This window comes from Peromyscus californicus, unplaced genomic scaffold, assembly GCF_007827085.1.
Source record: "Peromyscus californicus insignis strain IS unplaced genomic scaffold, ASM782708v3 Scaffold_6__1_contigs__length_162567912, whole genome shotgun sequence".
Lineage (NCBI taxonomy): Eukaryota > Metazoa > Chordata > Mammalia > Rodentia > Cricetidae > Peromyscus > Peromyscus californicus.
Genome location: NW_026294584.1, coordinates 9,636,127 through 9,662,633, shown reverse-complemented (window position 1 = coordinate 9,662,633; position 26,507 = coordinate 9,636,127). Strand labels below are relative to the sequence as shown.

At 36.9% G+C, this 26,507-nt stretch overlaps 1 protein-coding gene across 3 annotated transcripts in view; it reads left to right on the top strand.

Moving 5' to 3' along the window:
* The window catches only part of Sema3a (semaphorin 3A), a 479,305-nt gene extending 465,580 nt beyond the window's left edge, over positions 1–13,725 (top strand). For all 3 annotated transcript variants that reach the window (XM_052720980.1, XM_052720981.1, XM_052720982.1), the window contains 2 exons: positions 5,892–6,034; positions 7,362–13,725. In XM_052720980.1, coding sequence (XP_052576940.1) covers positions 5,892–6,034; positions 7,362–7,817 — 599 coding nt within the window. In that variant the 3' untranslated portion in view covers positions 7,818–13,725. The remainder of the gene's footprint in view (positions 1–5,891; positions 6,035–7,361) is intronic.
* Positions 13,726–26,507: the final 12,782 nt, after the last annotated feature.

Sequence of the window (26,507 nt, the reverse complement as noted above, 5' to 3'; positions counted from 1 at the left end):
CTCCTATCTGAGATTACATTTTCCAAGATCGTTACATTTGTTCACATTTCAATCTTGGGAAATGTTTATGGGGTTAAAATGGAGAATGAAATAAATGGGAAGCTGAAATGTGATTCCTTCTATTTCGGTACTATTGGAAGAGAATCAAATGCTAAATAAGGCCTTAAGCAACATGATATTTCTGGCCAAATGATGGATATCGTGACTTTCTGTTGTTACAAAAGGAAGCAATTTATTTAAGTTCTTTCTTTCCTCCCATTCTTTGTACTTTATTAGTCTCATTTCATTTCCATAAATTATTCCACTAAAAGAGGAAATGATTAATTGAAGATTGCTTCCTCAAAAACATTATTTCTTGTCATTAGCAGCTGCAACATATTGAAGCATTGTGTTATCCAAACATACTGCTGATTTTTAAGTAATATTAATATTTAGTTGCTTAAAATTATTTTGCTTAATTCAGATTGTTGAACCCAAGAGAATTTATTATATCAGTTTAATAACTATATCCTTAATGCCTATGGTAGCTTTCATGACAGAAGGTTGTAGAGTAAAATATAATTTAAAATTTTTTGAATCATATTGCTTTCTCCTGGAGATGTACATTTTTCATTAGCCATTGCTAGCATAGGCTTTCATGAAAAATGTAAAACTATGCATGTGACATCTCAAATACCTTTATTGTCTTATTATTTCATATTATAATATTTTGATATGGAATATACATGATCATATAGATCTGCTCTACTACATCTTGAATAAATTATTTTAGAGCTATTAAAGTTAAAATATATTCATCTAACTAGTAGTATAATAAAATACTCTACCACAGTAGGACTATAATTCCTTTGTCCTTTTATATTGGTTAAACTTAGAGTCTGTGCCTGTAGGTGTCAAAATTATGTAAGATCTTAAATTCAGTGTATTTATTCAGGTTTGTATCTCAGCAGATATCTGGTAAGATTTCTTAATTGCCTTTCTGCTGAAATATGGTAGACACATTGAGTGAGAGACATGATCAATTCAGCAATAATTGCGAATAATATGCTACATGTGCCACAAAGAGCAAGACGGTTCTCAAATGCATTGAAGCTGAGGTGCTTTCTTTAATGCTTAAAGGCAAGCAGGACTAACATTAAAAGCACCACAATATTTGTCTTCATGCAGACTCTTAACATGGGATTTTACTTTTGAACAATTGAAACTATTCCAACAGCCATTGCACCGGCATCATTTATTTGTAGTATGTGTATGTCTGTCTGGGAGACTTAGCACATGTCTGTGTGCATACACACAGAGACAGGAAGAAGAGACCCAGTGTCCCTGCCACTCTTTTCTACCTTTTGAAGCAATGTCTCTTGATATGGGATTGTGTTTCCTTCACTGGGCTGGAAGCCAGCAAGCCCAGCAGTTTCTGACTGTACTCCACTTCCAGATGGAGTCACAGGCCACTGCTGGACACCTCATTGCGGTGCTGGATTTGAACTCCAAGTCCTTGTGATTGCATAGCAAGTTCTCTGGACTGCTGAGTCAATTTATTGATTTATTCTGGTTTTTTTCCTTTTGTAATGGTCGAAGAAATTTAAATTGTAAAATGGTTGCTTTATTTCTTTAGGAACAGTTTTTCTGTATAAAGTTCTATTTGTAAAATATGTTCAGTTGTGTTAGATGGCAGCTAGGTATACGGTTGTAAAGTCACAGCATTTCCTTAACAATGATAAAGATATATTGAAAGCTTTGTTTCTTAGTTAACCTAGAGATTATCGTAGATGTGACAGTGTATTCCTATATCCCCAATGACTGGGAGGCTGAGACAGACGGACTGTGAGTTTCATACCAGCCTGAGCCACGGTTGCATCACTACATCATGGATGATGACAGTCTCATCTCATGGAAGCCACATCATGGAGTCACCAAGAACCATTTTAAGAAAAACAAAGAATTTAGAAGTCATAACTACATGCATCTTCTATAAGTACTATGGATCTTTATAATACACTCAAGATAGTTTGTAATCATTTTTCTTTTACTAAAGCAAAAATAAGGCAAAGAAAAAATGGCAATAAAGAGAAACATTCACAGAACAAAAGCCACTATGCACTGAGAATACAATTACTGAGATGTCATGGGCGTATTATACATTGGCCTGATGGTGTTCTCTAAGGCAGCAAAGAGGGGAGGGGGTCAGAGTTCACTGTTAGCAGGCAATTGTTATTAAAGAACCTCAGTAATTCCTAAAACAAGAAATAATGTTTAACAAAGGTGGACATGGGGAAAACACTGCAAGTCAGCAGGCTCCACCCTCAGAACACTGTGACGTAAACACAGTGCGCAGCACAGTGGAGGAGGGCGGGGCCTCCTCCGCAGCCACCAGGTTCCCTGGCCAACACAGCGTTGATAGAATAAATGACCCAGCAACACTGTATGGGGCAGGACAGCTGCTCTCAGTCAGCTGTTCGATCCTCAGGGAGATTTCAGGTTATACTAATCCTGAAGATGCAGGACTTCTTATCCTTCAGGAAACTTTGAATGAACAGTATGTCTTCAATAAAGCATTTGACTCAAAGGGAGTGGCTGAGGCCTCAATGTGTGCTATGAAATTACAGTATGGTGCTGTTACAAATTTACAGTATGCTTGAAAAGAGATAATAATCAAAATAGTATGATGAGAAGACAACAGTGGAAATAATATTTCTCCTGTTTATACATTTTTTGAGAGAAAAAAGGATGGAAATGGAGAGAGGAAAAGTGAGATAGTTGTATCTTCAGTGTTTCCTGTGCTGCCCAACATTTTTGCAAATAGCTCAGGAAGAAAAGTCAAAACAGATAATGGGTGTTTTATTTCCTTCCAAATACCATGTTCGAAATGTTTATACAGCATCTGTGAAGCATGAAGTGAAGCAAATATGAATATGACAAAGTGGCTGTGTCTGAACACTGAAATGTGGGGCGTTTGCCTGAGGCTTCCTACATGGAAGCTCTAGTCCTAGGTGAAAAGTTGGTAATGGTATACATGTCCTGCTACAGGAATTTACCAGAAACAACTGGACGCGATGCAAGTGTAGCCTTTATCTTTCTGGCTGATGCAGCAGAATCTAACAACACAAAGTAGGATAATCTGTAACTGAAGACATACAGGAGGACATCTATGTGCTGATAGTGATGGACAGTTATTAGAGCAGGAAGTGTGGTGTCACTGGAAGATGTTTCTCTTTCTTTTGTTTGGAGAAAGGGGAAGAAGAAGGGTCAACTCAGTCAACTCAATGGTCGAACGGTCCTTAAGGTATTGGTAAGAGTAGAAGTTATCAAAGCACACTAAGTTCAGGCACCAACCTGATGAACCAAAGTAAGCAGGCGCTGTTTTCTCACTCAGATACTAGAGCGTGACTATTGTGTTTCTTAAAGAAAATCGTTACATTGCGAAGTTGAACTAAAAGCAACATCAACAAATTGATGTCAATTTTCTGTTAAGTCATACATCACTTGTGTGAGATTTGACTATAAAACAGAACCAGAAGAGATGCTTTTCTACATATAAGAAGACACCTGTTATTAAGATCATTTTTTCTTGCTACATGAGAAAGTTTTGTTCCTACTAGAAAAGACTATAAAGATAAAATAAAAACTGAATTGGTTTCCCAATGCTAAAAGGAATATTTGGTTTAATTGGCAAAGAGACAAGTCAGACCGTGATTTTAAAAATATTTTGATTAGTTCTTTGAGAATTTTGTACATTGTGTTTTGATCCTATTAGACCTATTGGTTTTATGTACATGAATGTTTTGTCTGTCTGTATATATGTGCATCTTGTACGTGTAGTACCCACAGAGGCTAGAAGACAGCCTCAGATGCCCTAGTACTAGAGTTATAGACAGTTGTTAGCTGCTCTGTGGGTACCAAACTTGGGGTCCTCTGCAAGAGTTGCAAGTGCTCTTAACTGCTGAGCCATCTCTCCAGTCCACAGACATACCCATTTATAATGGAGACCTCTTCTATTATTCAAGTCACAATTGTCTTCTTAGCTATGTGTCAGCAAAAACACATATCTTAGACTTCTGTTGATAAGTCCATTGTCATTATAGATTCCATCATGAGGATATTTGGTCTAGAGGACATGGAGGTAAAGAGAAATTTAGTGGGATCTTCTATTATCATGGTGTCACATATGTTGTGATTCAAGCACCGAGACAAAATGAATTATATCTTCCCAAGTGTTCAAGTATTTCGTGATCAAGCAAGTTTACACTGTAGAATAATTAACAGAAAAAATATATTTAATATAAACATTATTGAATTCCATGACAAAGCATTCTAATTACTCATGGCAGGTTATGAACCGCAGATTTTGCAGGCCCTGGTGCATGTAGCAATTCAATTCTCCTCTGTCCAGAGAACAGATGTCTTACAGAGTAGCACAGGGCCATGTGGGGGGAGGGGAAGCATGTCACATTCGTTATAGAACTTAGAGTCCCCATATACATGCAAATGCAAATATAAGTATGTATCATATGAGATAAACAATGTGAGTTAGAATCAACTAATTGTTGCTGTTTATTTTCATTGTAAATTGCATCCTTTACTGTTTTCAGGGCATTGATATCTAACAAGAAGGGACAGATACATGTCCCAGGATCAGAAAGACTTCCGTCCCTGCCTAGGGCAGTTGATAAGCAGACAACGAGGCTGGGGCATTAGGAATGGAGATGTGGTAGAAGTTTGCTGCAGCACAGTGAGAGCTGGGCAGTGGGGAGCAGAGGCCATACCAGGGATGAGCATAGAAGCAGTTTGCAAAAGTTTTCAACTTCGCATAAGCAAATCCCATTGTTTATGACAGACAAAAGTAGTAAGTTGATTAAGGCTAGAGTAAAACTGTCAAAGTGGTGCCAAAGAGGAGGGAGAACATTTCTGTAATTAAAATCCTAGCTGAATTTGAGGGAGAGAGCAGAAAGTTTTCATCAGTCCGCACTGTCAGCTCTCTGCGCATGTGAAAATATATTTATTATTTTCTAAATTAATTTAATGAGTTCCAGATTGTTCAGGATGTCATAATGGAAACAGGATTACACAAGATAGCACAGAGTTTTGTTCTCTCACTGAGTTTTACCTAGCCTCTCTGTGTCATACTTTTGATCTGAGCTGTGTTTCAGTTACCACATTGAAGGAGGTTACAAAAAGGGTAAAATAATAGAAACTTAATCAGGAAACAGATTTTTGTATTGCTGCATTTTATTATGTGCTCTTGCCATGGTCCACAGCCTAACTCTGGAAAATAACAAAGGGTATGTCATTTTTAAATAAGAGCAATTGAAACCATATTGCATTGTAATTATGTGAGTTTCTACGGAGCCATCCCAAACATTTCACACCAGTTGGTCTTCAGGACAAAGTTGTGAATTACTTAGGGGTTACTGGCATTGAGTATAAACATCCTGAACTCTATATTCTGTAAAATGTTAGATAAATATTGGAAGGTGAATTTAATTTCACAGATGAAAAACAAATAACAAAGCAGCAAACTAACTTGTCAGAAATAGCTCTTTTCTCTGAAAGTGGAGTCCGGTGACGTTCCTGTCAGAGAAGATAACTAAGAGCCTCCATGCACTGGAGAGACACAGCACAAAGGCACAGGTCATAGTGCACATGCACAGTTCTGGTCATGGGATGCTCCTTGCTGGCAGATGACTCTCTGCATGTAAAACCCAAAACAAATGATTAATCTGCTGAGGCAAGTACTGTGTTCTGAAATCCTTGACTTGCTCTTTCTCTTTAATCAATCTGAAAATGGCTTCTACAGAGGCAACAGTTTATCTTCTGCCTTTCCACATAAATATTTGAGAAAACTGTGGTTACGAATTAACATTTTCTTGTTTCCTGTTCTTATCATTGGCTAGATAATCACCATGGGCACAGCCTTGAGGAGAGAATCATCTATGGAGTGGAAAACAGTAGCACATTCTTGGAATGCAGTCCAAAGTCACAGAGAGCCTTGGTATACTGGCAATTTCAGAGGCGAAATGAAGATCGTAAAGAGGAGGTACAGGATTTCAGTTGACTGACTTATCTCTATTGATCCATAGGTTAATTCACCCCAGTACTGCTGACTTGGAGGGCAGAGTACTGATTACCCCAACACACTGCAGAGCCAAACAATAGATCGTTAGACAAGCACCCTGTGTGAGCTGTTTTGTAGCAGACTATGTAAGAGAAACAAATGCAGCTGGGTAAGAGGGCCTGCCGGGAAAGCACTTGGGGCACATACTTTCCAGGCCTTATTTCTTGCCATGGTTAGTTATAAAGCACTTAAATTTCCTATGTTTGTGCATTAAAAGAAAAAAGTCAAGTTTCCCTGGAATTTTGGACTTTGCTCACTGAATTCTGCTACATAAGATCATTTTTCTTTCTCTGTAACTTCTGCAAATGGGAAAAAGTTGGGAAAGAATTGAATACTTCCTTGATTTGGAGTGAAGAAATTGAGTCCCACCATCAACTCTGGTATTAACTATTAAAACAGCTTCAGAAAGATCTTCTCAATAGATACAAATATAACAACTTATATAGAGAAAATCACACGGAAAGCTTCAAATTTTTTAAACTACTTATAAGTATTAAATAAAGGTGACCAGAATGCTTCACTCACTTGTAAAATGCATTAAGTGCCTATAATTTTACAAGTTCACTATCAACACAATGGTAAAAACAACCCTGTTAGTTTGGGGAGTTTTTGACATATTAAGCAGTTCTAAAGTATAGAATTACAAGGTAAAACTGTAAACATGTTGTATACATCGTCAGGTTATGCTCTCTGTTGCAAACTCTATTCAAAGTGAAAGAGAAGATAGATGTATCCTGGAGTATACCCTCATGTCATGTTACTTCCAGGAACTTGTAAATTGACAATAATTCACCAAACCTAAAATATATATATTCTTCTGTTGGCTTAAATACTGATACTTTATTTTGCTCTTTACAGATCATATTATGAATTCCTTTTAATCCTTTGCTTTCTAGGGTTTTGTTCCTGTAATTCCCAGTTCATTATCTAATATGGACTTTGTGTCACATTTGTATACTTGCTTTCAAATTTTAAATGTATCTTTATTCTTTCCTCCAGCTATCCTGAGTATTTCACATCACTATAAGATATCCTATAAAAATAGTGGTATTGTAAAAGTTTTCAAAGGGATCTGAAAAACAATTGATAGACACTACAGCTTTTTCCCCAGGATAGACTTTTTTCATTTTAACTTAAAAATGTTAATTTCTAAAACCCACCTCAACAAATGTCTAACTTTTTCTAAACAGAGTGGCAGACTTTGCATTACTCTGAAATCTGAATGCTTTCCTTTGCCTGTCTCTGCTAGATCAGAGTAGGGGACCACATCATCAGGACAGAACAAGGGCTTCTGCTTCGCAGTCTGCAAAAGAAGGATTCAGGCAACTACCTGTGTCACGCTGTGGAGCACGGATTCATGCAAACTCTTCTTAAGGTGACCCTGGAAGTCATCGACACAGAACATTTGGAAGAACTTCTTCATAAAGATGACGATGGAGATGGCTCAAAGACCAAAGAAATGTCGAGCAGCATGACGCCCAGCCAGAAGGTCTGGTACAGAGACTTCATGCAGCTTATCAACCACCCCAACCTGAACACGATGGATGAGTTCTGCGAACAAGTGTGGAAAAGGGACCGAAAGCAGCGGCGACAGAGGCCGGGGCACTCGCAAGGGAGCAGCAACAAGTGGAAGCACATTCAGGAGAGCAAGAAAGGTAGAAACAGGAGGACCCACGAATTTGAGAGGGCACCCAGAAGTGTCTGAGCTACACCACCTCCAACCTCAAACAAGTATAGACTCGCTAAGATAATAACTGGAAAAATGCAATACACATGGACATTTTCATGGCATTATGTGGATGTTTACAATGGTGGGAAATTCAACCGGGTTCCACCAATTTAAATGACGTCCCTGAGGAACTTTCCCAGCAGGCTTTCTTCAGGACGCCAACACCTGACAGAGATCACAGGTGAGCACAGATGTTCACATCAGCCAACTTAGTGTTTCCTCTAAGAGTTCATTTTGCTTTCTTCTTTGCCTGAGAAATAAAAATGTCACTTGCCATATTGCCCTTGAAGCGAGAAAAACTGTGTCAGCAAAGCCATTTTATTGAAGCAAGAGTTGAAAATAAACTGCATGGATTTAGTAAGCAGATGAATATTCCAAAACGTGATTGGATTCAAGGATGTTTTGTCTACCAGCACTCGTGTTTGTGTGTACTGGAGGATTAAGATAAGGCAAAGGAAACTAAGTGAAATAGGGTGTGGAAATGTACAAACGCAAACCATCCATCATCCAGAAGAATAATGGAATACACTGATCTACTACTGATGTCTTCTTCAGCTTTGATCTAAAGATGTATTTTATTAAAACTATAATTTAAATGTACCATGACAAATATGCAGTAAAAATTAGCTGTTTTCTAAGCTAGAGTAGGTTTTTGTCTTACACCTATTGTGCTATATAATTTGTTTAAAAGTTCCAACTGTGTGCTGCTCTTTTTCACACTTTGTTTTCAGTTCTGTAAGGGTTAGTATATTACTTTAGATACATACTCTCACCATTAACTGTTAATTATTGAAACCAAGATAAGAATTATGGTTTTCTCCCCTTGAGGAAATCAAACAAATAGAAGGTTTTACCACCAACCCTACTTTTAAAGGTATTATCTAAGTTAACTATGACGTGCATAATGTTCTTAGCCAACCAAAAAATTAAGACAGCACAGAAGGGAAGAAAACATTCATTAGATGCATTCTGAAGGATCAAGAGAAAAAAAGAGCTGTGTATCTCATGAAAATAGCATTGTCTTATCATAGTGTTACTAAAATGTCTCTTCATTCTTTGCTTGAATAATTGTATGATATGTGAGACACAGGACCTCTCATGATTCCACATTTCACTAGGGATTCTATTGTTTTATCGTTTAATGACTTCTGAAAGAGAGAGATCAAGGACATTTGGAACACCTCAATGACGCATTTCCCAACCATTTCTTTCTAAATCAGCTATATTTTCTCCACCCTATATAATACAATTATTTGTATGAGGAACATATTAAGTATTTTCATCTCAATGAGAATGAATTTATAAGCTATTTTCAGATTACACACTTCACTTAGAAAGTGCAAAACTCTTTGTTTTATGAATAACATACAAGATAATACAAAATAATTAAGAATTTGCCCCCTTTGTTGATTGAAAAAGGTTTCTTGAGAATCATTGAGTTCAAAATTCATAAGATTTTCTGCATTATGAAACAGTTCATTGGCATGAATCTCATCACTTCAGGAATCCCCCCACAGATCCTTCAGCATGCACAGAAAGGCAAGTAAACATCTTCCTGCTAATTAATGAAGTGGCGCTGATATTTTATCTCTAGTTGTCTCAGGATTCTAATTAACTAAACATTAATTTCTCACCTCAACTGCAGTAAATTGTTATTCCCTCTCCACTGAAATACTTCACAGATGGAAGCTCATGTTTCAGTTTTAATGATTATTTAAATAAACAATTTGTTGACACGTCTTTCAAATAAAAGCCTAAAAATATTCTACATCTGATTTTAGGCTCCTTGACTAACATGGTGTTGCTTTTGGAAGTACATCCTCAAAGGCAAGCTGAATTGATAAATTCTTTGAAGATCACAGTTTTTAACAGAGAATAGTACCAGAAATACGAAGTCAGAGAAAGCAGGGTGCTCCATATAAGCCATTTTTCATTTTCATAGAGTCTTATCCATCTGAACATTTTGTGTATGTTTCATTCTAAATTTGCAGCTGAAACAAGTTTATTTGTAATTACATAAGTCTCTCATTTCTTTCTAGTTCTTAACAATAAAGGAGTTGAAGGAATGAAGATTGTATGATAACTTCATGAATGCCTTCCAAAACCTGAATGCATTTTGTTTAGCACTATGAAATAGCAATAGAAAAAAGTTTAGGCTTCAATTAAAAGTGTTACAAACAAACAAATATATTGACATGTCTTTATCAATCACCATGTCTGAGTTTTCAAAGGAAGTTACTAATGTAACTTACAAGTAAATAAATCTGATGAGAGTCATAATCTGCCAATGTGTATTGAGAGAGGGCAGTTTGCACGAAGAAGAATGAATGTCCCACTTACTAAGTTAGATGGACTTTGGCATATGCATGTGTCATCCCAGATGAGATCTGCATAGGAGATGCATGTGACATATCACCTCAGCAGTCTTAATGTCTGAAAAATCAGATACAGCACAGCGGAGAGACCAGGCCCCGCCGATAGCAACTGTAACGTGTAAATGCATGTGGATGCACACTTACTGCTTCTTTTATGTATAGCTTAGTGATTTATAATGGTATGTGTTTAATATTTTTGCTACCTACACATTAGGCAAAGAGGTGTAAATAATTTTGAAAAGATGAGGAAGAACAGCATAAAATACAAGTTTCTATAGATGCTCCATTTCAGTGTGTTCAACAACATCCTGGAGTGCAAGATTTCCCATACGAGTGACACGGTGGCTTATGTACTACTTTAGGGCAGAGAGTGTGTGCCCCTCCATAAGCATGCTTTTTGCCAGGTCGTAAATTGTTCCATATCTGTATTTATCGTTGCATTTCAGATGGGAACTAGAAAACTGGAGAGAAAAAAATGTAATGATATTGCTGCTGTAAATTATTCCTTTTTAGCATGTACTCAGTTGCTAAATACACATTTCTTCAAAATATTTGAATTCAGATGTCTTTACTGTTCCCTGTAACATATGGTATTGAGGAACGTAAGCTTCAAAAGTTTGGAGAGCCAGAGTCAGGGAGCCGCATAATTAGCTAACAGATTTCTTCCCTGTAGTCATCTGTAAATTGTATTCTATATTTATAGTGACAATGTGAATTTTTATGCCCTTTACATTAAATATTATTCTCTTTATGCCATACCTGGAAGAAAAACATGGAGATGAAAGTTTCACCTCATAATCTATTTGCTTTTATTCAGGGTATATATGGATGCCAGATAACTGGTAGAGGGAGGCCTGTCTTGAAGCTCATGGGCAAGCGTCGTATTCATATGGGTTCATTAGAGTAATTCTTTCAAGTCTTTCTATAAAGATTGCTTTTTAAAACACAATTTTAATTTAATGAAAGTCCTTCAGGTATGTCGGTTCAAAGACACATTTGACAAACAGGACTTAGCACTATTATATAACAAATCCATGCTTTCAATTTTAACTTGTTAATAATTATTTAAGGTCAATGTTAATATTTGCAATAGATGTTTCCATAAAGAAGAAAACATTATTTTTCAAAAGTATGCAAATCCTATAAGTGTGTTATACTTTAAAAACTTTCTTATACTGGTTAGTTAAAGAATCATGCATTTGTACATTAATAAATAAAGGCAACCTCAAGATGAAGGAGAAGAGAGGGCTGCAGAATTGAGTCCTTATACCTGGTCTGTTTCCCCTGACCAGCCTACAGAGAAAAGGGTTCCTTGTTCATTTCAAACACTCAAGTGCACAGACACTGGTGATACTATAAGTCAAATCAAACCAATAAAAGCAGGATGAATTTAAGTCAAGATATTGGGAGCCAGATGCGGCAGCACATGTCCGAATCCCAAAAAGAGGATGAAGCAGGATTAAGCATTTGAGGTCGACTTGGGCTAAGGAATGGGACCCTACATCAAACAAGCAACCAAAAGATTAAAAAGAAAAAAAATTCATCCTCTAGACACTTTGTCCCTTAAAAGTAGACTTCAACCCGTTCTAATCTCATGACTGTGAACTTGTGAGGTGATGTGATGCTAGGAAGAGGGAGGCATGGCCCTACCTTCACAAAGCTCAAACCAAAACAAACAGTGACACACGTTGTCATCGCATGTGACAATCCTTTTCTCTTACCATTAGCCTTAGACCACAGCAGCGCGTCTGCCTTGATACTGTGCCCTCCTTGGCCTTTGCTGCCTCACTTACCACAGCGGTGCAGTGCACCTACTATGCACCTATTTCCCTGTCTAGACAGTGATTTTCTTGAAGTCAAGGGTTTTGCTTTGTTTATGACATGGTCTCATGTAGCTCAGACTGTCCTTGAACTCACAATATTGCCAAGAGGCTGACTTTGAATTCCTGTTCATCCTGACTCCATCTTTTGAGTCACAGGCACACATCACCATACCTAGCATGGTTTGTGGCCAGTTGGTTTTCCCCTGGTGCCTTGTATGATGCTAAGTAAAGATGGAGCTCAGTCAATCAGTGCTGAAAAGAACCACGTTGCAATGAGCTAAGTGCCCAATTGAAGTTCCCAACATAAATGCTGTCATTCAGGAGGAAGGGAGGCATTAGGGTTTGGTGAGAGATCTGGAGAGTTTCAGAGAATAAATGACATGTAAACTATGACTTGAAGTATCAGTTGGATTTTCCTAGATGGAAGAAAGTAAAGCTCTTCTGGGTTACAGAAATACAACTAAAGAGAGAAGCAGTGAAAACTGCTATTTCCTTCCATATAACAAGTATTCCAGATGAATGGAGCACAGTGTTCATTTTTTTAAAAGGGGGCAAAATATCTCACTGCTTTGAGTCAAAATGGCATATTAGTTTCTGAGTTTGATTTATGTTCTGCTCTTTGTCAATCACATTATCATCCAGGCATATAGAGTTGTATGTTAGATATTCTCCCTTACTTCCTCCACACACTGATAGTCTTCCTTCTTTTTCTTTTTATTGAAAATGGATTTTTTTTCCCTCACTTAGTACATCCTGATTACAATTTCCCCTCCCTCTACTCCTCCCAGTTTCTTCCCACCTCCCCTCCCATTGGGATCCACTCTCTTTCTGTCTCTCATTAGAAAACAAACAGGCTTCTAAAGGATAATTGTAAAATAAAATATAGTAAGATAAAACAAAATCTAGCAAGCGAGTCTCTGTTTCCTGTGCCTTTTCTTGGACTCTTGTCTGTCTGTGTGTTTGTTTCATCCAAATCCTATGTCTTAGCTTTCTTCTTAATACTGACAACTCCTGTCTTTCCAGTGATTCAAAATACTCCACCATAATGTTTTTTTTTCTGTAGTTTAATCACCATGCTTCGGCTGGATTCTGAGTTCCACAGAAGAGGGCAAGAAAGATGCCCGCTTCGTTAGCTAAGCCCATGTGCATCAGCTCAGTTCAAATGATGGTTTCTGTTCTGTCCACCTACCTGCAGTGTTGGGGAATGTGGCCTTGACAACCTTCTTAGCCTTCCTAGTTAGCAGTGTGGCTACTATAAAAACACCTTTCCAACATAAAATCTGTATTTGTTCAAGGTCTCTCAGACAGAGTAATTCATAACTGAGCAACACTGTGTTTCAAGCAAGCACACATGGTCAAAGGCAAAGATATACATTTTAAAAATATAAAAAGTAGAAAAGAAAGTAAAATATGAGTCTAAGGTTCATCTTGTGTTTGTCAACCACACACCATTATAATAAACTGTCACTTTTATTCTCATATAGCAAAAATGTGTTTTATTTCTTTTAATCTGAACATGGCATGAGCAGATACAATGCTTATTTATGTAGAACCTAAGCAAAAATCCTCATAAATGTGTTTAAGCCATCACAACATGAGTAATTTTGAAGTTTTAACTCAGCCTTTCTTCTCTTTGTAAACCTCATTGGAGCATTAGACACCAGTAAAAACATTTTAAATCCCGGTCGCTTGTGTAACCCATTTCTTAATGTTTTGTTTATCTTGCTGATAGCTAAATCTAGAAGTTTAAACCTTTAAAGAAAAACTGTGTATGAAATCCAAACAATTTTTCTACTTTAGCTGCTATTTTTAAATGAATTTTTATTTCCAGGGTGGGTGCTTTCCCAACATTTCAAGAGAGTGACATTTTTATTATCATCAAATTCTTTTCTATTGTCCATGCAGTGGTTCAAGCTACTGCTAAATATGAACACATCAGTTTAGCCTCAAGTCTCTGTACATCTTTCTAGAAATTCCCATGAAGCTTGGACAGTGACTAACCTATGTATTTTATTTGAATTCTTACCATCTGCTAGGTACAGACCCACTGGTCATTATCTTCTTTAAATTAGTTTAACCCTAGTGGCAAATTCATTCAAGTTCTTCAGTTGAATTTCTTTTAAGTAAGTGAAATTATCATTCATTACATACTATATAGAATACAACAAAAGATACCTGGTACTTATATGAAGAAGTATACTGTTAATGAGTATATTGAACATTTCAATTTATTAAAGGTTTCACTGCAAAGCATAAGTGGTATAGATACCAAAAATATTATATTTCCATCAAAATTGTTGTTTACTCATTTGGCATTGAAATATGCCATTATTAAGGTTTCTCCTTTAGCTCCATAATTTAAAATTTAGAATTATAATATATGTAAAAATAATATATATTTGTATTACATATAAATATAGATGGTACCTTTTCATATTTTTCCTGCTAGGCTCTTCTTTGTCAGTAAACGCTACTTTAAAAAAAAAAGTATGTCATATCAGGTCTACATTTATTATTGAGAAGTATCCATAAGCTTCAGAAGAACCATCTATACATGAGTGATAAAATTATCTGAGTGATTGATAGTACTCACCAAAGCTTAGAGCAGCACTCTCTGTAACATATTACATACTATTATAATTGAATAGTACACTATTGAGAAATCTCAACATAATTAAACACTCAGAAGCATTGACATGCACTGTGCTAAGGTTGCTGCTTGATAATATAATACTATGACATCACTTTACTACATTGAAGGTTTCTTCATAATATTCTTTGAAGTTTCTTCTACAAAGTAGAAAAGGTTTATCAATTTTTTTACCATTTTTGTTATTTTTTTCTTGTCTTTTATTTACTAAGAATTTTTTTATTCATTTTTTCACATACCAACCACAGATCCCCCTCTCTTCCCTCCTCCTTCCTCCCCAACCTACCCCCACCAACCAACCCCCATTCCCTCCTCTGACAAGGTAAGGTCTCTCATGGGGAGTCATCAGAGCCTGGTATATTCAGTCGAGGCAGGTCTAAGCCCCTCCCCCTGCATCAAGACTGTGCAAGGTGTCCCACCATAGGTAGTGGGCTTCAAAAAGCCAGTTCATATACTAGGATGGATCCTGATCCTACTGCCAGGGGGCCCCTTAAGCAGATCAAGCTACACGACTGTCTCGATTATGCAGAGGGCTTAATCCAGTCCCATGGAGGCTCCACAGCTGTTGGTCTAAAGTTCATGAGTTCCCACTAGCTTGGTTTGGTTGTCTCTGTAGGTTTCCCCATCATGATCTTGATGCCAATTGCCCATAGAATCCCTCTTCTCTCTCTTCCACTGGACTCCTGGAGCTTGGCCTGGTACTTGACTGTAGATCTCTGCATCTGCTTCCATCAGTCACTAGATGAAGGCTCTGTGATGACAGGGCATTTGCCAATCTGATCTCTGGGGTAAGCCAGTTTAGGCACCCTCTCCATCATTGCCAGTAGTCAAAGCTGTGGTCATCCCTGTGGATTCCTGGGAGCTTCCCCAGTACCAAGTTTCTCCCATGATGTTTCCCTCTATCATGGGATCTCTTTCATTGCTCTCCACTCCATCCCTGTTCCAGCTCCACCATCCTGTTGCCCCATGTTCCCATTCTTCTATTGCTGCCCTCAACCCCAGTTTACTCATGGAGATCTCACCTATTCCCCCTTCCCAGAGCAATTCGTGTGTCCCTCTTAGAGACCTCACTGTTAGCTAGCTTCTCTGGAGCCATGGGTTGTAGTCTGGTTATCCTTTGCTTAGCAAGTGTCATCCTGAGTGAGATAACCCAGACTCAGAAGGACAAACATGGTATGTACTCACACAATCTCTCTTTCAAGGAGAAAAACTATATGTGGACTACCCTTAATTTAAAACCCAGCAAGTTTTATTGTCCTTTGACCCAATTAAAAGAGAATATTAGATAGATCTGTGCTGCCACCAGACCTACCTCATGCTGCGGCTGGAAACCATGCGGGTGTCCGTGATCCGAGTGGCTACCTGCTGCTATGAGCAGGGATGTTTCTTTTGCAGGGGTATCAATGACTGAAGACTCATAAAGGAGAATGAGACACTTTGAGGGCTTCTATGTCAATGTCTACCCCCCCCCAAAAAAAAGAAGAAACAGTCCAGACAGGAGCTACTGAAGAGCTGCAGACGTACAGCTCTTCACAGTTGATGGCTTCTGTTGGAAGATGGGCTGTGGAAGGCCTCAAGGAGCTGGCCACTGAGAGTCTGACCACGCTCCAATGAGTATATGGGCAACACAAATTGGATTTGGTTGGTTTGTTAAGGGATGTGTGCAAGGCTGGAAGAGTGGACCTGGGAGGGATGGGAAGCAAGTGTTTTAACACTTTTGAAAACATCCGACTGGCAGAAAGTGGAAAAATTCTAGGTCACAGGGAGGGCACATCGCTGTAAGAGCTTTATGTTTCTAAGCCACTCTCTTCTCTTCTCATCAGCCTTCTCCTCCTCCTCCTCCTCCTCCTCCTCCTCCTCCTCCTCCTCCTCCTCCTCCTCCTTGTTATGGCACTCTGTGTGTCTGTCCCTCAGACACAGTCTCCCCAACCGGGAAAGTTTTACTGTCTAGAACTAAACAAGACCAACTAAAGTCAATGCAGACAGTCGGGACTCAGCTGCCAGTGAGCAGTGAAGGCCCAAACCACTTTTGTTTCCTGTAGGAGTGTCATGAGGCCCCAGCACAAAAGTCAGAGCCCAGGAAAAATCGTTCTCTGAGAATCAACTTGATGCAAAAAGGCCAAATGTTTAACACATTTTGTCAAAGAGGAGACGTAGCATCTTTGTAGTCATTGTAGTAAGGATAGTAACAGCAATTTAAAACACGCAACATATTGTTTTCATTATCAAGTATATTAGTTTTATTGCTTCAGCCAATCATTAAGCTACAACTCCCATTTTTATCAGTAAATAAAGTGAGTTAGATAGTGGTTAATTGACCAGTTTATTCAGACAACTAAAAAGCTACAGAAATAAATCCCTGGCCTGGTATGGTTTAGAATTATCTTTGTTCCTTGGAAGATAACAGGGTATTTAATATAATTTTAGGGAGCATACTGTGTGGAAAGAGAGAAAAGTAATGTCAGACAGTCTTAGGAGATGAAAGAGGAAGTGGGCTCTGGGTGAACTTAGCAAGATGGGAAGACCTTCCTTCCTGTAGTAAGGGAAGAGATCAAGTACAACGTAGCCAGGAAGTAGGATTTTGGAGGCCATTGACATGGTTTGAGAGTGAGCTCCTTCACTTGCTGATTTCTTTGGTAATATTCTCTTTACTTCCCCGTTCTTCCATCAGATTTCTCAGCTCTTTGTCTGAAGAGAAAACTGATAAAAATCTCTTCCATGAAATGGAGATGGATGATCACTGCCATGAAATACCAACTGATTACACAGTCTCTGTTCACTTTTCTTCCTGGCAAGGACACTGTTGAGCACTGGTGTGGAGCACACACTAATGACAATGGTCTCCATTTTCTTCTCGGCTTTTCTGTTCTAGAAAATGATGCTCCTTCTTGTTCCCAAGAAAACTGTTCTGGGATATGAACAGCACACTCTCTATAAAGGCAGCTTATCTCAGTTTCCTGAAGCCCTGATTCCCCCACTGCCTTCCCAAGGAGACAGGTCTAGACTAACATTCATCTCCCACGCATAGTAATGCTCATTTGCATACCTCTTGTCTTAGGCATGCCAGGACCCTGTCTCTATTTTTTTTAAGTAAATTAGTTCTTTTGTTTGAGTCTGGGTAACTGTCTATTCATTTCTTATGTACTTTTCTAAGTTTGTATTTTCAAAATTAAGGAACATTTGTGTGATTTTATTGAATAATATATATTGGTGGCTTGTATACATTAAAATAGTTTATATGGGTGAAAATATAGTGTACTAAATTACAAAAGTTTTCATATTTAAAAATATGGTTCATATATCTGAGCATTGCAAAATATTGATGAAGAACTTGCAAAAGCAGATCAAAACTAAAAAACTAACTAGCATAGAAAAACTATATGCTTTTTAACAAGATATACAATGCCTTCACAGAAAAATAAGCTAGAAAAACAGGGATTTATTCATAATTTCTAAATCACATATGAAAGGAGAAGCATCATAATTCACACCCAGAAAGATAATAATTTATGCAAAAACATTCCCTTTAAGATGAAAAGAGACTTGGCACATCCAAACCCTGCCACTCTCCCGGGATAAACACCAGAAACAAACCACATGTGTTGTTGGAGGCAAAAATCAGATGCAACTATGACACACTCCAGATGTTCACTAATATGAAAGTCTCAGTGAAAACTGATGGACTTCAAGGTCTGTAAGTAAAGAACGCAAGTTCCAAAAGTGTGAACACTGATTGGCTTCAATTATTCGGTAATGCTTTTGAAATAATTGCCTTTTGTTTGAAGTATCGTCATCTTTCAGCTTTAACTATCTTGGAAATTGATAAAAAGCAGCCTAAAGAGATGAAACAATGATACAGACTTTGAAGTACAATCATTCCTTTCCCAGGAACTTTAAGAGAACATTTGGGCAGGTCCACAGGAAAGGCTATCATGTAATTTAGAAAATCTGGATGGACCAGGGATAATACACAAATACTTCACACTATCCATAACTAAGCAGAACACTTTAAAGTAAAAATTTAATAGTCAGTGTACACATTCATGGTAGGCAGCATAGAAAAATAAATGTCAGCTTTTTTAAGGCTAGGGTCTGCTCTCTCGTTATTTACGTGTGTTTCTCAGTGCCTTCTGGTAGTGCCTTGTGATGAAATGATGTGCAAAGAATCTACAGTCCAGCTCACTGTGCACTCCCCTTTCAGTCATCAGCCACATGATGACATAAGGTATTTATCATGATGCTCAGAAATTGAATATTGTAATCCTCAATATACAAAGTAAGAGAATAATCAACAGAATTTACTAAATGTTGTGACACTAAGCAAGACAAGAAGATGCACTGATCTTCAAACGAAGGAAAAGCATAAAAGGTACAGATATGTAAGAGTTTTATTACCAATGCCAATTTTTTACTTCCTGTCTCATTCCTATTTGTACCCTACTGCAAATTCAAGTTTCCTGTGCTACAACTCTGTCAAGTGTCCACTAAGTTCAGGAATCTAAAAACCATTGATGAGAGTGTGGACCACCAACATTGGCACCATCTGGAAGTTCATACTTGTAATAGTATCCATCCTATTGGGAACTGAATGGGAACTAAGGTAGCTAGGTACCTGTGTGATTTGTGTGCACATAAATGTCTGAACAGTGGGACTCTCCTGTCTCATTTATCTAATCTTAGATCTAATCCCATGTTAGGGCTATAGATTCAGATCATTCTTACAGTGTTTTTGATGGTCTATTGATCAAGAATCAGTGTCTCTACCCAGGCTTTTTACCTGCCTGAGACCTAAGAGGGTTGACATGAATCTTTGGAATAATAATACTCAGAATGTTAACTTATTTAATGATGAGGCATTCATACATATTTATGACAATTGTAACAAAACTCAATAGAAAATCATCTGTATTTCAACAATAGTTATCCAGCATTGATATAGGTTAGATTCGAGCTAGAATTTCACTTAGAAGATATTTCCTTTCTTCAGCTGTTAAAGTAGTGTTTCTTGACATTTTGCTGAATTTGGACTCAAAGAATATGAACATCTCCATCTCAGGAATAGTTTTCCATAGCTTGTAAGTTCCTTTCTTAGAAGAAGCAGTTAAAGGCAATGGGACAGCATACATTCCAGATAATCCTCCATTCTCATTTTCAATTTAGGATGATGAAAGTATATTTTTCCTGAGTTTATCCAACATTAAATTTACTGAAGTTTGGCAAAAATGTAGGAATTGACATTACACTTTCTCAACAATATTTTCCACCAAATTTATTTTATTTTATTCTATAAGAAAAATGTGGTTGGTTATATAAACTGAATAGAAAATTTCTTAATAATAAAAATTTAAAAAAAAGAAAAATGCAGTTATTTAAATACTTTCTATAAATAAAAATGCCAAAATAACCAACAGAAGAAATATTTCTAGACAAATATGTGACATTAACCTTAAAAAGGGTACAATTAAACCCCAATAATATGCATACAACACTTAAAAATATCGCCAACATTAACCACATATGCACATACATGTACCATGTATTTGTAGTATTTGATTTATTTTCAGCTCACGCTGGGTGGTCTACTACTGCTTTCTGCACTACCAACAGCTGATCCTAAGTTCAGGGTTATTAAAAACCATCATAAATAAAATCCATGTGTGCATTGTTTAGGTACCAGACACTATTTACAAACCTTTCAACAACTATGCTAGTTCTCTGCCAGCAAAGCTCATCAACGTCTACTATTGCTAGTCCAACCACAAAAGCTTTCCTAATGTTGAATTCACCCCAATAAACTCCTGGAAAATTCCTGACCAACTGTAAAGGCATGAAATTACTTATTTATGTTGTACTTACTGCTGCATGGCAGAGCAACAGACACTATCTGTTAAACGTAGTCTGTACACTTTTTTGTTGGGCTAACAATTGTCTCACGTCCATACATTCTCATCAAATAGGTTATCTTTCCTTTTGAAAAGGAAAAAAGAAATTTATGCACTGCTATTTGTACAAAAGAGTTTTTTTTAAATACAGGCAGCCTTACATGCCTATTAAAAATCCCCTCAAAAAGAAGCCCATTTAGAACTGAAATATTGGATGTTTTATGTCAATGAGATTTCAGGAAGCAGAGACCTTAAATTAAAGCTCGAGGGAGTTTCCAGTCATGAAGTTTGAGAACTGCAGTTTTATCTTAAGCCCTCTGTAAATCACGCTGAGACACTGCCCATGTGGTAACGTGCAACACAGACTCCTAAAATTTGGAAAGGAGAAAAGGGTAAATCAGAAGCAGCAGAAATGGAGTCTGGAAGCAAACTGAGGTACAAGGATGTTTCCAAAGCAAGTAACAGCCATTAGATGAGCATCTACCAAAACACAGACTGGAGTCACCAATAAAGAGGTGTGTTGTGAAATATCAGCATTTAATTAATTAATTCAATTAATAAGTTCAATTTGTACTTTTAGCAAAAAAAGATAACATTTGGGTGAAAATCTTATACCATCGACAGCTGTGGTGACACAAAGGCTCCAGAATGCCAATGCCCAAGTTTCCATTCCCAGCACACAATCCACTCTCTGGACTCTCCCATTCAATGTGGTGTCCTGTTGAATACTACAGGCGTTCCACAATGCCCAAAGAGCCACTTAGAACTGTTTTTTAGCCAAGTGCTGAGGAAAATCTATTGCTCACAACCTGTTCTGACTGTTTCTGAAAATGGCCAGTAGCTTATGAATTGCAAATGCTATTTCAAGTAGGCTAGTCTATAATCATTTGGTAATGCTGGGGAATTGTTCAGAATGGAGAAATAAATTTTCTAGGAGCTGCTTCATCTTCCCATTTAGGACTGAAGAAAGGACCACATAGCACACAGAAAGGAAAGGAGACTTATGGGTCCACCAGGTTGGAATTGTATGGACTCTTTCTCATCTGTCATTGCCGACCTCTCTGGGATGTTTAGATGGTTGTTCCTGGAACAGGAGAAAGTGATCACACACTCATTCTCATTCTCTGTGCAGAGCGCATTTTAAAAGAAATCCAAAAGACATCTCCAAGTCTTCTCATTGATCCATAGATTTCAAGTGAAGGAAGGTAAAGAAGCAAGCCATAAGATGAACTGAAGTTCACCTCTTTCTGAGAAAATTAAACATGGCTCTCTCTATTACCTAGGCTGTCTGTACATATACAATGATTAATGACATAAATCTAGAAATTTCAAAAATATCTTAATGACAATAGGAAACACTTAGACTGAAATATTTGGGTGTCATGAAATATCTCCAAATCATATGACTCGGGTTATATGTAAGATTACCTTTATCCTATCTTTCCATGAGAGAGCCATCCCTGCTCACAGTTATGGACATTCAGGCATTGGCATTGGTACAGAGGTTAGAATATCCAGTTCTGCAATAAGTGTCATCTCATCCTTGTAGTGTATCTACAGCTGCGTCATGCTCTGGTTATTCCTTCTCAAGCTCCATTAACCAGAAACATAGGGATATGACATATTGTTAGTTATCATATGCTTAAAAGATACAAAATTATTAAAATATCAATGGAAAATACTTAGCAATGATCTCAGATGGCCAGCAACACCGTGAGAGCTCATTGATTCAATTACTAAAACTTGTCCACTCCTTAATGCATACTCTGCACAGGAAACATAAAACTTGATTTCTAAGAAATCACAACCCATTAGTCATTACTATAAAATCTTGAAATATATAATGAAAAGCGATGGGCATTTTCAAAGAATAGGGTCATATAATTTTAAACATGTCTCAGGAGCAATTTCAGGGGCAACTCCATCTGCCAAACAGACACAGCCTTCCCCATCCTGTTATCCAGAGAAATGTTCTTAGTAGAAGCCTTTGCCCCTAGGATTCATGTCTCAATCTGAAGTGCTTACCATAGTAAATATCAGTCTATGGTATAAGAAACCACAAAATCCTTAAATGGCAGTGAAATATTATATAAAGTCATTCATACACAATTTTATGTCAATATGTTCAAATATTCAGAACAAGTATTTTAGCCTAATAACTTGCAACTTTTCAATGTGCTTAATGATAATTTCGTACCTAGAAATCTCTTTTACTTTTTGTTTTGTTTTCATGTAAAAATATTCTGGAAAAGAGGGATAATTCATTCACATAATTATGAAGTCATTCCTGATTTATACTTAATGTGTAAGATTTTCTCACATATGCTTCAGGAGATGCTGAGTCTAGGGAATGGGTTTGCACCGGAGAGCCCATCAGCAAACGGTGGACTGTTCAACTGAAGCCCGCTCAGGGTATGAGCATCTCGGGACTTCACGGGGGCTGTTTTCACATCATAAAACGCTGGGCTGAATTGTTTGGCTCTGTTTGTTTTTACAATTTTATTTTTTCATTCAGAAACATCTTAGCCTGTTATTATCCTGACGAATGTTTTATTACAGAAGTCGCCCTGAGCACAAAAACTCCATGATTTCAGCTGACATCACCCACTATCTGCCCTGGAGAATTGCTCCTCTGCAATTTCCTCATACAAAATAAAAGATTTTGACAAGTTTGAGGAGAATGTGAAGGAATGTTAAATAAATCTAACCTTTTATGAAAATCAATTGGTGAAGTTATATAATAAATGATTAGCCCCCTCTTTTTAGGTTGGGCTTGCAATTCAGGGCTAGGCAGATGAAATACCTTCCAGACCTCAAGCTCATAGTGCAAAAGGAAAGAAGTCTGTTCATTCTTTCATTTGATAACTATTCCTTTTTCTTTTTAAGATTTTATTTAATATTTTGTTCATTATTTTCACTTCAGAGTGCTTGGGGTTAAACGTGGGGTCTTCTTCTGCATGCTAGTGAGCAATCCACTATTGAGCTATTCCTCCAGGCTTCATTCAGTATGGATTTTATGGGCATTATTTTCTACACCAAGAATGATAACAAGGAGTTAATAGCAAGAGAAAAAGACAAATACTTGTGCTGAATTCTAGCACATTTTAGTGAAATTTTCATTTAATTTCACTTCTGTGAAACAAAGAGACAGAAAGCAAGTAAATATCTAGCCTAGTTATTTTGCCAAGTTCCCTTTCATACCATAAAGACTTTGAAAATAATAAGAGCTCAATAATTATTTATTGAAAGATACCCTAGTTTTTCCATTAACTAAAAGCTATTTGTCATCTTTGATAAATAGAATAAAAATTACTTATCTCTATGGATTATCAAAAGATTTTTAAATGTAGCTTATTAAACATGTGATTCACAGTGCCTAACATGTACTAAATGGTAAGACATAGCAGTTCACTTCTGTACAAAATTAAGCTCTATACCTTAAATGTGTTCTAGAAATTAGACAAGGATATAGTGATGCTCTGCTTGGTTCTATAAAGCTGATAGGTTGGTCGTTCATGAATCCATGATGAAGGATACAATTAATAATTTTTATTATTTCCCCTAAGCTTCAGGAATGATCTCTAACAATCCACCATTGGAATCAAATGATGCCAAGGAGCAAGAGAGGCTTCCGGTGATGACTTGAATTGGTCTGACAAGTGATATTGATAACTCTGCAGAATGAGTAAATGGGCAGCACGGTGTGAAGGCTAAACTTCTTAGCCAGGCAGTTCTGCAGCTGTGGCTAAATATTAGCCTTTCCCCTGTGGCTTCCACACATAAATGGAAGTGGTGAAAGCGCAATGTGAGTGTAGCGTGGAGGAGAGGAAAGTGTGATGCTAGTACTAAAACTGATCATTATAACATTTGATATTTTAATGATGTGTGCAATACTCCTTCCCTTGGATCACTATTTTGATTATGTGATTATAGTACATGGCTAAATTCATCCACTCAAAAATTGGGGAACTTTCTAACATTCCAGAAACTGTGAGTAGACTTAAAACTGCCCTATTACACAAAGATCCTTTAATTTGAAACAATCACCTCCTATTGTAATCTTACTGTGAGCAACTCCTTAAGTCCCTTTCATTTTGATTGAGTCTTACCCTCAGACCGTCTATGACTTTTCATTTGCAATGTTTATGCTATGAACAGAGAATCAAGTAGAAAGTACTTACTGAAGAACTGGTCCCACACAGCTGGAATGTCAACATCCATCCTTCGTCTAATGAAAAGTCTCTAGGAAAATATAATGACACATTGTCAGTCTAGGATAGTCCCATCAGTGTCACTTGGCAGAGTCTGACTAATGCTGCATGAGGTGGTCATTGCATGAACAGAGGCCAAGTGTTTGGCATGTGTAGATTCCATACATAAATTTAGTTCATTTGCCATTTTTAATAAAAAGGTAAGTAGGTGTTATAAATCATGGAATTATAACACTTACTGCTAGAAAACTAAAGTAAGTGAATGAATAAGTATGCTTGTAAATATTGAATAAATTCCTGAACCTAAATGTATTTCCTCAGCTTTCAATGTTTTATTTATTAGAAACAATACCATGAGAAAGTATTTGTTATTTTCTCAACAAGGCTGGGGAAAAAGCCTAATTGGATAAGAGAAAAATAAGTAATATAAAATCAAATGTATACATCTGATTAATGACCAGGACTGTAGCAATCTATCTAGTCACAAACATTTTTGAATCTCAGCCTTTATCCATTGTTACCTGTTAAACTTGGAAATCACAGTGGGGTTGAATCTTACATTTTCTTATTTGCAGTGATATCCCCAAGTTCTTTGTTAACTGAAGAAACTTACATCATGTGCATTTTCCAAATGGCTGTGGTTTCAAATGAGGAATATTTGCAAAGGAACTTAATTCCCTGCTTTTAAAATAGGGTTATTAATCTTAGTTACATATTACTATAGCACCTAATATTTTAAAAGTGGGAAGTAAATTTAAAATTAATAAAATCAAAATTTAAAAAGCAAGTTATTCTTATTTGTATATAATAAATTTATGTTTTAATAATGGTGATATTTTCCCAAAAGTATTTAACCTTGTTATATTTAAAATAAATGCACCTCTCATTAACTGTAATCCACTGTAGATGTTAGCTCTTTATATGGCTGCTAGTATCTGAAACAATTAAACAAACTCTGACCCTTCAATTAATGTTGCTATGCAAACTTTTTGATTCACAATTTCTCAATCATCCCTCAAATTTATCAGTATAATTAACAAATTATTCAGATGTTTTAAGTTGATCATAGCAATAATTAAACAACAGAAAAACAGAAATATTGAAGCATTTTCTATGCCAAAATACACAGAAAATAATCATAGCAAGATTGCTGTTTAGTAACTAAGTTTTTTGCAAAGATATGCAAATGCTATAAAACCATATTAATCTACAAAGACAATGTATATAATATTTTAATAATTCTTAGCTGCCTGTTCATGCAACACTTCAAATCCAATAATGTACCAAAAGAGAAACTACATTCTAGTACCTTGTTATAATTCCAATATAGAAATCTTTGAGAAAGTACTTCTTTCTCTGAATGAGTAGGAGCATGACAAAACACAGACAAGGGTCTCCAATAAGATTTGACTGAAGAAACACCATTTTAATCTTATCAATTTGAGATAGTTTAGTCAAGCTATTTGGAGCTAGGTGTATATGAAGAATAGCAGTAACAGGATCATTTCTGAAATCAAATATGGTCACCCCATGCAGAAAAGAGCACAATAACACCACTGACAAAATTCACTTGCCAACTGGATTAGTCTCCGGAAAACAATGGCACCAGCAGCTCAGTCTGACACTGAGCTAAAACAGAGTGACATGTTTTAAGCAAAGATTTCACACAGTTCACAAGACAAAGAGGCACTGTCAAAGCAGATAAAGGACAGAAAACCAACAGAA